Source organism: Lithobates pipiens, unplaced genomic scaffold (assembly GCF_037356315.1).
Source record: "Lithobates pipiens isolate NorthernLeopardFrog02 unplaced genomic scaffold, aLitPip1_a1.2 Scaffold_28, whole genome shotgun sequence".
Taxonomy (NCBI): Eukaryota; Metazoa; Chordata; class Amphibia; order Anura; family Ranidae; genus Lithobates; species Lithobates pipiens.
The window spans coordinates 109,325,982-109,338,776 of record NW_027507789.1 but is presented as its reverse complement, the minus strand read 5'-3'; the positions used below and the strand labels follow the sequence as shown (position 1 = coordinate 109,338,776).

The 12,795-nt window shown below is 42.4% G+C and overlaps 1 protein-coding gene across 1 annotated transcript in view; it reads right to left on the bottom strand.

Annotated features, from left to right (window-relative positions):
- The window catches only part of LOC143935559 (serine/threonine-protein kinase 17A-like), a 100,463-nt gene extending 87,874 nt beyond the window's left edge, over positions 1 to 12,589 (bottom strand). Inside the window, exon 1 of the mRNA XM_077459519.1 lies at positions 11,907 to 12,589. Within this exon, the coding sequence (XP_077315645.1) occupies positions 11,907 to 12,004 (98 nt within the window). The 5' untranslated portion in view covers positions 12,005 to 12,589. The remainder of the gene's footprint in view (positions 1 to 11,906) is intronic.
- Between the last annotated feature and the right edge of the window lie 206 nt (positions 12,590 to 12,795).

Genomic DNA, 12,795 nt, shown 5'->3' with positions numbered 1-12,795 from the left:
ATATCCACCTAGTCTACAATAAAGACCCCCACACTGGTTTGGTAGTAAAACAAGTCCACCAAATTACTGAATTTCAGGTATTTGGATATTCATTTAAAAATAATTAAATGCATTTTTACATTTTAATAAGGGCCTCCTGAGTGTGGAATTGGTCCATTAGGAGCCAATCAGACTCGGCTGCTTGAATATGACAGGAAACATACAGATAGCAGGAGAGAGAAGTGAATAGATTTGGTAAGTTTTGTTGTTGCCCTTTCATTGGTGGTACATAGTGGTATGCAGTCAAAGTGGTGGCACCACTGATCTACAAATTCTAACAGAGAAAGTCAGATGACCCTCCTGGCTGAGCTGTCAGGCAGGGGTGTATGAATTACAAAACTGAACTGACACAATCACAAATCCTGTGCACATAAGGCAGTTTGAACATGTATATCAACTGTATTATTAGGAATGTGTCTGTTCGTTCATTAACATTTAGCATAGATCCTGATTATACAGGCTGCTCTAAAATGCTGCTTTTGTAGTGCATGTATAGCCAAAGCTACAATTGCATACCCTAGGTCAGTGGTATCCAACTTAAAAAGGCCCAAAGGCCACATATACTGTATGTATCCACAAACTGAGTGAAGGGCCGCATCTAAATCAACCTTTTATTATTTTTAATTCTTATTAAAGCATAGCTTTATACCCAGAGGCAATTTCACATTAACAGGAACATCATACCCTCTCACATACATGTTCAGCATTATTTTTTACTTCAAAAGCAACGTAGCATCTACAGTTTGTAATTAGCAGCAAAGTCTGTGTACCACTCAGCTCTCCCTCTCGGCGCTGGCAATATGGCAGAATGTGGGCCTCCTGATGCCAGGGTGATGTAACAGTCATTCTACTGGCATCAGACTAAAGTTCTGACATGTAAAAAGTTTAATAAAGGGTGAAACCACCTTTCAGACCAGTGACTCTCAAACTGTGTGCCATGACAGTTTTGAAAAATATAGAAAATTGCTAGCGTTTTAAACCTTGAACATATTGAAAAATTTTATGATAAACCAATGTTACAAAAGTTTAAAAAGTAACATATATAAAAACGCAATCTCTGTCAGTCTGTCATTCATTGGTTGCTTTCCTAATGCGAGATTATATAGGCACATCCTTCACATTAAATTTACAATGAAATATATATGTAAAAATGAATCGGTTCTTCACCACTAAATTGTTAAATCTTTTTGCGTGTTGTGAACATTTTTAGATCTTTTTGGTGCACCGCAAGACAAAAAAAGTTTGAGAAACACGGTTTTAGATCATGTTACACCTATCTTTTGCATGTACCTCCCCTAGCCCGCCTCCAGTGATCACCGCGCTCACTACCCATTGACACCTCTTCCAGCTCAGTAACTGAAAGTCGGTACCTCTTGATGGACAGCTGGAGGAAGAGTCTGCAGGAGCCTGGCATTGTAGCCATGATCCACGGATCACAGTTGCAAGCCTTTTTAGGCTCACAAGCAAATAATAAATGCAGATGTATTTGCTACAAATATGGGTGCATTTATTGTTGATTGTTTATTATTGTTGGTGAAGTTAGCCTATAAAGACAATGTAACAAGGCAGATTTTTTTAAGCTTTAATGTACATTGCTTATAGTTACTGCAACAAGTCACAAAAAAATTGTATACTCAAAAGAGGTTTTTTTTTTTTTCTTCAGTTTCATACTAACCTAGGTGGATGCAGCATTGGTCCGAAACTGCATCTGTCCCCTGACACCTCTACACTGAGAACCGACCAATCGAACATCACCAATAGCTTGGTTCTCTCAGCTCCCCGAGCAGAGAGCTGCTGACTGTCACTCAGCAGCCCTCCGCTCTGCTCCCTCCTCGTCCTGGCTGGACTTCTCCTTTAATACCTTTTCCACAACTGTATTTCTTTTCTGAAATCATCCCATGAACTGTGTTGTGTGGTCTCCCGGCTGGACAAACGCCTATTAACAACTCTTAGTTTTCTCATTTAAACGTAGGGATGAATTTGTAAGGTTGGTGTTAGTCATTAAGTTACTGTGCATGAGAAGTAGCATAGCAGTGTGACTGAAGGATGGCCAGTGGAATTAACCCCTCGATTCCTATCACTTCTAGGGCTCTGTGGCCTGCCGCCTGGCCATGTCCTTGTGATTGCTGACATGAGAACCGGTCTAATGCTCCATCAGCAGCCAGATCTTTATCACAAGGCTATTGAAATTTTCCCTTTAATGTGGGACAACCAAGACTGAATCTTGTGATAACATCTCACTCAAGCAAATGGCACTAGTGATGGGTTTACTGCTGCTAAGTCCATGTTGGGATATACAAGGGCTCTGTATGTGTTAGCCCTAACATGCTTATACATGTAATTGAGATACGAATTGTCCATTTTGTGATATACATTTTTATGCCCTGTACAAATGGTCGGACATTCCGACCACAAAATCCGTCTGATTTTTTTCAGACGGATTTTGGGCGAAACTTGTGTTGCATACACACGGTCGCACAAAGTTGTCGGAAAATCCGATCGTTCTGAACGAGGTGACGTAAATTACGTACGTCGGGACTATAAACAGGCCAGTAGCCAATAGCTTTCGTCTCTTAGTTTATTCTGAGCATGTGTGGCACGTTGTCCGTCAGAATTGTCTACACAGGATTGGAATTTATGCAATCGGATTTTGTAGTCGGAAAATTTTAGATCCAGCTCTCAAACTTTGTGTGTCGGAAAATCCGATGGAAAAAGTCTGATGGAGTCCACACACGATCGGATTTTCCAACGACATGATCCGATCGCACATTTTCCATCAGAAAATCCGACTGTGTGTATGGGGCATAAGGCAACTTCAATGTAATATATGGTACTTATTTAAGAGCAGATGGGATTAATTTGAAAACCTTTATACACAAACAGGAAACACACAATAATATACATGCCAAGAATTTTTTGAGATAAGCAAAATCCACAGAAGGGCTTATTTAGGATAAACATCTGTGCTATAAAGGGTTTAGAACTGAAGTTATAAGAACTGATTTAGATAGATAAACATTCATGAATATGAACAGTCAGATGGACTAGCCATATATAGTATGTTTTAGGGGCTGAATGAGAGAAATAACTTGATTCCTTAGCCATGCTAAACAGAGCTAAGGAAAGAATCTACTCTGCCAGCTATTTTATTCAGACAGCCACAACGCCCGTGGCTGCCTGAATACTCAGTGATTGCATCTAGATAGGTTGATTGATGAGCCAATGATTTTCCACCAGCTCCTTCCGTTTTACAACTGGAGCCTCAGTCAAATTAGCAGGAATATTGGTTGAGAGTAGAGTACTAGTACTTACTATAGTATTTCATACATTCTGGCTACTTCCAGAATACCCGCATTTTAGGCTACTTTCACACTGGCGCTGGCGGGTGGGCATCGATGGTAAAGCAGCTCTATATTTAGCACCGCTTTACCGTCATTTTAGTGGTGCTATTAAAAAGGGTTAAACCCGTTTATCGTTTCATTTTCAGTTTTACCAGTCCTTCCCAGCTGGCAGAACACAATAATAACTGCCACATGCAATAATTGCCTGTAAAAAAATCTGACAGGCTTGTTGTACCCAAGTCGATCATTAGATTGACTTGGGTACAATCAGCCTGCCCATCAATGGATTGAATTTTGGCTGGTATCTGCTGAATGCATGGCTGGCTTGAGGAAGGCCATAGATTATGCAATTTTCTTCCTGTCGCCATGGATGGAAAGTAAGAAAATTGCTTGATTCTCCCATCAACAAAGTCATTGTTGATTGGGGGAATCCCCCTCACACAGCGCTATTGTGTTCTGCCAGCAGGGAACCTTGCTATAGCATTCTGGAAAAACCCAACAGGCTGGTTGTATACAAGTCAATTGTTAGATCGACTTCATAGATTGAAATTGGGCTGTCCCTGCTGAACCAGCTGAATTTCGATCCATGTATGGCCAGCTTTAGAATTTGTTGGAGATTTGTCCATTCTGCTCCTTAATATCTTCTCATCACCACAGTGGAAAAGGATCATCAATTTGAGCCCACTAACCAATAGAAAATTGAATGAAAATCCTAAAACTGTTGTATGACCAGCTTTAGCCTGGAGAAGTAATGTAATTGGCATTGAACTGGAAAATACACAAAGCATTTTAGTGTAGGAATAACACATCGATGAGGACACACCTTTCTGTACAAGTCCCAATTATGGAGGATGTTTTCAGTAAGAGTAATGTTACTCCAAGGAACCTCTACAGAGGAACCGGAGTATACATCTGCTTCATTGCCTGGGAAGACAGTGTCACTATTATCTTAACCTATTTGAAGAAAGGCTATAATTGGGTAGAGTGCTTATGTAAACATGTTATCATGGTTGCTAATGATTAGTTGAGAAATGCACACAGCAGGTATGTGACAATAAATTACACAAGTCTCTATTACTACGCTGTAGAGGCACACAGGGCAATGAATGGCAAAGCTGCAGGACAAAGTTTGATTTGTACTGCGGAGGAGTGTTTATTTGGTTGTGTATTTATTTTTATCTGTCATACTTAAAGAGGAACTGCAGTCTGCTCACATAATTTGTAATAAAAACATCTTTGCCATTCTGAAGCTTCCCTCCAACCACTTTGAATATTATTTCATATATACTGTGATTCTGTACTTGCCAAATATGCTGCAGAAATAACCCTCCACTGAGTTTGGCTGCATCCATTTTAACTGTGGGCAGCTGAAGCTGCTGCCTGTTCACTTCCTGGATTTACACAGACAAACAGAGGCACACCTCTAGCTCTGCAGCTCTCATTGGCCAACGTATGACTCATCCCCCCCTCCCTTCCTAGCAAACTCTCACAGGAGTGAGAGAGACAGCTGTGCATGATGTCATAAGCCTAGGCGAACGATCAGACAAGAAACAGGAAGTTGACTGTATAAAAGGTATTTACTGGCAGAAAAAAAAAAAATGTTTTACTATCCAAAGTTAAAACAACAACAAGGCAGAAGAGTTAATAGATGGAAAGATAAAAAAAATGACTGAAGTTCTGCTTTAAGTGACACGAAATGATATGCTTATTCTCCAAAAATATTCCTTTCATATCTACTACTTAAAGAGGAAGTAAACTCCCCTTGTTTGTTTCTAACTATAGGTAATCTTATAACACACACACACACACACACACACACATACATACATACCTAGGGATGCACCGAAATTAGTAAAGAGGGGTCTTTACTAATAGAGGCGGGTGGTTTGTCCTGGGGGGTTCAGGTGAGAGGGGCGATCGGCTATTATCTACTATCGTCCATAAGAACTGCAGTCTCTAACCATGTCCTGTACCATATACCCAGTCTCTGACCATCTCCTGTACCGTGTCCCCAGTCTCTGACCATCTCCTGTACCGTGTCCCCAGTCTCTGACCATCTCCTGTACCGTGTCCCCAGTCTCTGACCATCTCCTGTACCGTGTCCCCAGTCTCTGACCATCTCCTGTACCGTGTCCCCAGTCTCTGACCATCTCCTGTACCGTGTCCCCAGTCTCTAACCATGTCCTGTACCGTGTCCCCAGTCTCTGACCATCTCCTGTACCGTGTCCCCAGTCTCTGACCATCTCCTGTACCGTGTCCCCAGTCTCTGACCATCTCCTGTACCGTGTCCCCAGTCTCTGACCATCTCCTGTACCGTGTCCCCAGTCTCTAACCATGTCCTGTACCATATCCCCAGTCTCTGACCATCTCCTGTACCGTGTCCCCAGTCTCTGACCATCTCCTGTACCGTGTCCCCAGTCTCTGACCATCTCCTGTACCGAAGTTCAATGCTTCTGAGCATGAGTCAAATTGTTTCCAAGCATGCGTAGGAATTTTGCACTTCGGAATTTGTACAGACGTTCGGAATTTCCGATCGACAAAATTGAGAACCTGCTCTCAATCTTATGCTGGGAGAAATTCCGCCAGCAAAAGTCCGATGGAGCATACACACGATCGCATTTTCCGATCAAAAGCTCTCATCGGACTTTTGCTGGCAGAATTTCCAATCGTGTGTACGGGCATTACTGTGCATTTCTGCCTCCTCTGTGAGCTCCTAAACCTCACCTATTTCTACTCACTTTTGTTTGTGTGGTCATGTGCACTGCTCTATGCACACTACAAATCCCATACGCCATAGTCCCTACTATATCTCGGGATTGAGCAAGAGAGGGTGGCTACGTTAATACAGACTGTGAGACCACAGAGAACGCACATAGCCACCCTTTAACAGGAAGTTGGATCACAATACCAAAAAATTATTTTGAACACCTGGCCATAGTTTTTTTTTAAATTTCAAGCACTTATATAGGGCTGTTATTTTGTCGCAGTGCTTTACATATATATTGTACATTCATATCAGCCCCGGCCTTAAGGAGCTTACAATCTAAGGTCCCTAGCTCATACATACACATACAATGGCCAATTTAGACGGGAGCCAATAACCCTACCAGCATGTCGTTATAGTGCGAGAGGAAACCAGAGTACAAAGAGGAAACCCACGCAGGCACAGGTAGAACATACAAGCTCCAGGTAGGTAGTGTCAAGGTTGGGATTGAACCAACAACTTAAGTGCTGCTAGGTAGATGTGCTAACCACTTAAAGCGGTTGTATACCCTCAGAAAAAAAAAATTAAAAAGATAACCCTGTAAGGCAAAGGTATAATGAGCTAGTATACACTGCATACTAGCTCATTATGAAATACTTACCTTAGAACGAGGTCTCCGTATCACAGGCCAGTCCACGTCGAGGGAGCTGACATTTTGACCTCAGCGTATCTTCCAGGTTTGCGGCTCTGGCGCTGTGAGTGGCCAGAGCCGCGATGAAGACTGCCAGACCTTCAGCCGATTATACACGGTGCATGCGCCGCTGATGCAAAGTGAATAGCTCCTAAATAAACCGTACAGGTTTAGGAGATATTCATTTTACCTGCAGGTAATCTTTATTATAGGCTTACCTGTAGGTAAAAAAAAAAAAAAAAAAAAATGGGTATACAACCCACAGTGGATGACTTGAAATTCAACTGGTTCCTGAACTGGCTGAATTTCAATTCATCTATGGCCAGCTTTAAACCAGAGTTTGGTGTCACTTTAAAGTGCTAAATCACATATAGAGTGGTGTATCCCAGCTGGCGGGTATTTTCTCTATTAAAATGAACCTTCTCAAAGCAACTGTGAAGCTGGCCACTGGTCATACACGCTTCAAATTTGCATTCAGCTCTGTGGGGAGAACAAGAAAATCACAACAATTTTGCCATCCGACCTAAGCAGCCTGGAAAGAAGAATGTCCGCTGGCAGCTATTATCTGATTGGATACTGGTGCGGTTTGGCCTAGAATTTTCGGACCGGCTCCTTCAACGAAAGTTGATTGAGGGTTGGAGTACTGGAAGGACCACCCATGGCAGTGCAATACTGCTTTCTTGAACAGATCACATACGAAAGATAAATTCATTTTCAGAATTTTGGTCGATTTAGGCAACAAACCACTTCTAAACATCCATCTTACATCCTTTGTAAACAATATGCTCAAGTATCATACCATCAACCTGCTCAAGCCAAATAGCATTCACCAGAAACACTTGACGTGTTTGTTGCTGTTAATAATGTTTTGATACACAAAAATGCTAAGTCAGATTTAAAATTCTTTACTTAAAAAAAAATAAAAATCTCAATCCACCCAAAACTGGTTCTCATTACGGGTGGATAGCAGAAGGGTAAATTACCAGTTTGTTCTTGCATACTGAATAAAATGTGGAGGTCTAGGATTCAGATGAGGAAATTCTTACCACCGGAGACCCAGCCAAATAACACAAGCCGCTGGCTGATTCTCACCTCATACATCTAAAAATAACATACAGGTTTTGGGTGTACTCACCCTCTACATCTTTATTTTTTTTTAAATTGGAAATAAAATTGTCTTGTAAAATTGTGTATTTTATAATTAACTGAAGAACCCAGCCAAACAAGGATGTCCTTGTGTTATCGCAATGTCCTGAGTCGCACCTCCCAGACTGGATAGGTACAGCTCCTAAAAGTACTACCTCTTTGCAACAGCAATCAGGAGCAAAGAGGGACACAGAATAATCGAGCTTGTTTATATGTTACGGGACTAATGTGTCTTTCAAAGCTTCCTTTTTTTACCAGGACGTCTAATGTACAATAGCTGAGTGGACATCATGGACAGCTGAGAACTACACCCTCATCAAATATATTCACACTTCTAGTAAGCCTTATATTTTAGAAGCCAATCACTTTTAGAGGACTTGTGTGGAAGGACAGAGTAGTCCCTGATGATGGCTATGCTGAGCAGGGATTTGTTCACACATACAGTCCAAGATATTAACTACATTGTCCCAGTGTTTGTTCCCAAGCCTGAACAACTAAAAGGTATATCCAGACAACTCCTTTTCTGCATGTAGGAGTCCGTCTTTGGTCATCTATGCACTCAGATTGGGACATTTTTCATTTAGGTTTTGTTCATACCCACCCTGTTGGCCTCTTTTGGGCAGCATCGCCCAGTGCAATCCCAGCACATAGACAAGGCAAGTCGCCTATCCTATTGTTTCAGTTCAACAAAAAAAGTCAGATGGGATTCAGGTTTATAAAACATAATGCATGCATGCTGGTGTGAATGAGCTCAAAGTGTTACTAAGCCCACAACAGTCAAATCTGTCTGTATATGCAGCATAGCATGGTTGTTATACTCAATGTGGAACTTAGGAGGTTAATCCTCTGCCTTGTGTAAAAAGACTGTTTTATCCTGTATGCATAGATCCTTCCCTCCTGCACTGTCCATCTGGGGAAGGCCAGCTAACACAGGCAGGGTAGACAACCTGCACATGCTCAGTTGTGTCTTTTATGCTGGAGAGAACAGTTACTTGTTCTCAGAGATAGCCAGGTCACATGATATTGGCATCATACATATGGGCGTGTATACAGGCTGCAGCGGAAATCTCCTCCTACCAGAACTCTCAGCACTGGAGAAATTGTGCAGTTTTATCCTGTAACCGTAGTATACAGATCATCCAAAAAGGTATATAGTGAAAAGAAGATTTATAAGCTGGGGGGGGGGGGCAAGGCAGATCATTTATGAAGCAAACTATGATCGCCTGAAGACGTGTTGTAAAATATCTTTTTTACCTCAAACCCCCCCCTTTCTCATTTACACTGCTATTTGGTGTGGATTTTTTTTTTCTAATCTTTTTCTTCTCTTTGGCTAGACTGGCCCTGGCCTTGGCCTTTGGGCCATTTTGGCCAGCTATTCGAGCGTAGCCCAGTGCCCGTCCTTCCAATCCAGTCATTATTGGCTTTTCATAAGTGCGCAGGTAACAAGCCCTGTTTGTGGGTATTCAATGGATCTTCCCGGTTATGACACACATTTCTCTGCATATTGATATTGTATTGTATGTTTATAATTGTATTTTTGCTTTGTGTAGTTATACATCCACTTTGTCTTTCAACAAATATCCCCTGAGGAAGCCCCAGCGGGCGAAACATGTTGGGACACGTTGGGATATTTCATGATGTGTAACTGTACTGCGCCATTTTTGGTATAGCCACTGTTATTGGTTTTGAATGTCTGTGTTACCTTTGAATAAAAAAATAAAATAAAAAAATGTTTGTATAAGTTATAGGGGTTTTTTGTTTGTTTGTGTATTGGGCACGGGAAAGTCCCACTAAACTACTTCCTGAAATCTCAATATTTTAATGTAAAAAGAAGATTTATAATATCAATTATTATCAATTCATAATATCAATTATGAAGCAAACTATGATCTCCTAAAGACGTGTTGTAAAATATTGGAAAGGAAGGTGTGACCTGTAGCCTAAGAGCCGGTTCACATAGGGGCGACTCAGATCCGACTTCAAGTCGCTCCAAGTCACCTCAGGTCGCACAACATGTAGAAATCAATGCTGAAGTCGCTCCGACTTCAGAAAAGGTTCCTGTACTACTTCAATCCGACTTGTAGGCGACTGGTACCCATTGATTTCAATGGAGGTCGCCTCCAAGTCGGATCTCCGTCTATACAGAGGCGACTCTCAGAGAATTATCAGCTCTCAAAAGGAGTTCCCCCCTGAGAGCTCATTCTCTGATTGGCCACGGCAAGTCGCCTGGCCTGGGACGACTAAAGTAGTGTTGGAAGTCATGTCCAAGTCGCATCCAAGTCGCGTCCAAGTCGCGTCCAAGTTGCCTCCGAAAGTCGTGTTGCCCCTGTGTGAACTGAGGGATTTCTCCAACAATAATACAAAGAAAAAAATTCCCTGATCTAACCAGGTGATTATAGTGTCCTTTCCCATCTTTTTAACCCCGGAGGAACCTTTTTTTTGGTCTCAGGGAGCCTCTACTGAAAATGAAGATATCTGTAGCTCAGTGCACATTAGGGTAATCAGTAAGGTGCAGAAAATACCGTAATAAAGCATGTGGAGTCCGTAGAGTATTTGACTCCCAGAACGGATTAGTATTTAACACCCCATTTGCTCTATACGACAAAATTATTTTCAATAAAAAAAATGAATTACAAGAGTAATAGACAGTAAAAAGACCCAGTAAAGAAACCTGAAATCTATAAATCACCTTACCCTCGTGATTTATAGAGAAATGCCCCTTTTACACGGAGGTCAGATGAATACCCCTAATGCACTAAAATTGAGTAAGGCAATGTCTCCTTACATCGGAGGCCAGTGGAAAAATGTCCTTCAACATCGGAGGTCAGTAGAATAGCCCCTTATATCGGCAGCCAATAGGAAAAGGGAACCTTATATTGGGGATCAGTAGAAAAGTGCCCTTTGCCTTGGTAGTTAGTCATTACGGTGCCCCCTTGCCTTGGCTGCTATTATAGTGCCCCTTTACTTTGGAGGTCATTATAGTCCCTCTTGATTTTGTGGTCATTATAGTACCCCTTGCCTTGGTGGTCATTATAGTAACCCTTTGCTTTGGTGGTCATTATAGTACCCCCTTGCATTGGCAGTCATATCTCCCTGCTTTGGTGGTTATTATAGTACTATAGTATTATAGTGCCCCTTTCCTTGTGGTCATATTAACCCCTTGCACTGGTAGTCATTATAATATCTTCTTGCTTTGGTGGTGAAACCCCCCCCCCCCCTCCGTGCCCATGCATTGGTGGTCATTACAGTGACCCCTTGCACTGAAGGTTATTAAAGTGCCCTCTACTTTGGTGATAATTACAGTGCCTCTTGTATTGGAGGTTGTTAAAGAGCCCCCTTACTTTGTTGGTCATTATAGTGTCCCCCTTGCATTGATGGTCATTATTGTACCCTTTACTTTGGTGGTCAATGCAAAAGCAAGCCCTTACATTGTAAGGTAGGGGACAATTCTGCCCCTAACATCTATGGTGGGTGTGAAAGCCACTACTCAAAAAATCCTGAGCAACATGTGGATGAACCCTGTTAAGAAAAGGCAGGATCTGAGTTATCTGTCCTCCTTAGAGCAGATCTAACATGTCCTGTTACAGTGGCCATACACATAGCGTCTTATCAAACGATTGTTCACAGAATCAGACACTGAGATGAAATCTCTGAATTATGGAAAAGACACATTCTGAGTCATCAATCAACATTGCGCAAAGCTGATTGACTTCATCAAAACCATTCTGATTGGTTCAAAAAAATAGAATGATTAATATGATTAGGTGTATGGTGCATTAAAGGATCTTTTCGATCTGCTGATCATACCCTTCTCCTGAACAGTAATTCAAATGACAATCCGATTTTATATAAAACCGTTCTATGCATGGCCACCATTTGTGATGCTCCATATGTGACCAACTACGCAAAATTGATTATGAAAAGACAGAACAAAGTGACACAGGACTGTATATAAAGTGTATATGACCCCCAATGTCCTTCTTACCTTCCCAGCTCCTTGCCCACCACTCTGTAGTGGTCATTGAAGGGTTCAGTCCTGATGATGGTCAGTGTCTGGGTGACCAGGCTGCTTCTATCCATCATTCCTCTATACAAGTCCACAGGTGAGGTCTTCAGATCACACACTCAATGAGGATAGAGATGGGAGACCCTCAGTGAGGATAGAGATGGGAGACCCTCAGTGAGGATAGAGATGGGAGACCCTCAGTGAGGATAGAGATGGGAGACCCTCAGTGAGGATAGAGATGGGAGACCCTCAGTGAGGATAGAGATGGGAGACCCTCAGTGAGGATAGAGATGGGAGACCCTCAGTGAGGATAGAGATGGGAGACCCTCAGTGAGGATAGAGATGGGAGACCCTCAGTGAGGATAGAGATGGGAAGACACCAGGACCTTTCCAATGCAATCACAGCGAACAGCCCCTTATGGAAGGAGATGATGTACAGAGAGCCCCATAGAGAGTGCTGAGAGCCGAGCGTACACTGTCCTGGGAGGACTCGGCACTCTCACTCATGGCACTGGAGTAACACGTTGTGTCTGTCGGGGATTTCCTGTGCTCGGCGATGAATTCTTTAGCTACAAGTCAATGCGCTTCCTTTCCCACAGCTGCTCGTTCTCAGTGCGGAGTGTGAATAATGTGCAGAGCAGATAGACATCTCACATCTGTTTGTAGTCTGGGCTGAGCCGGAGTCCGGACTATAGGGAGCCAATCCGAGAGCGCAGCACACCGCCCCTACAGGGCATTCTGATAACTGCAACTCCATATTCTCTACTAACGTCTCATGTTACTCTGAGGAATTCTTACCATACATGTGATACAGCATGGCTGCATTTTTACACAGTGCAAGTCACCACACCATACCGAGACCCACCAC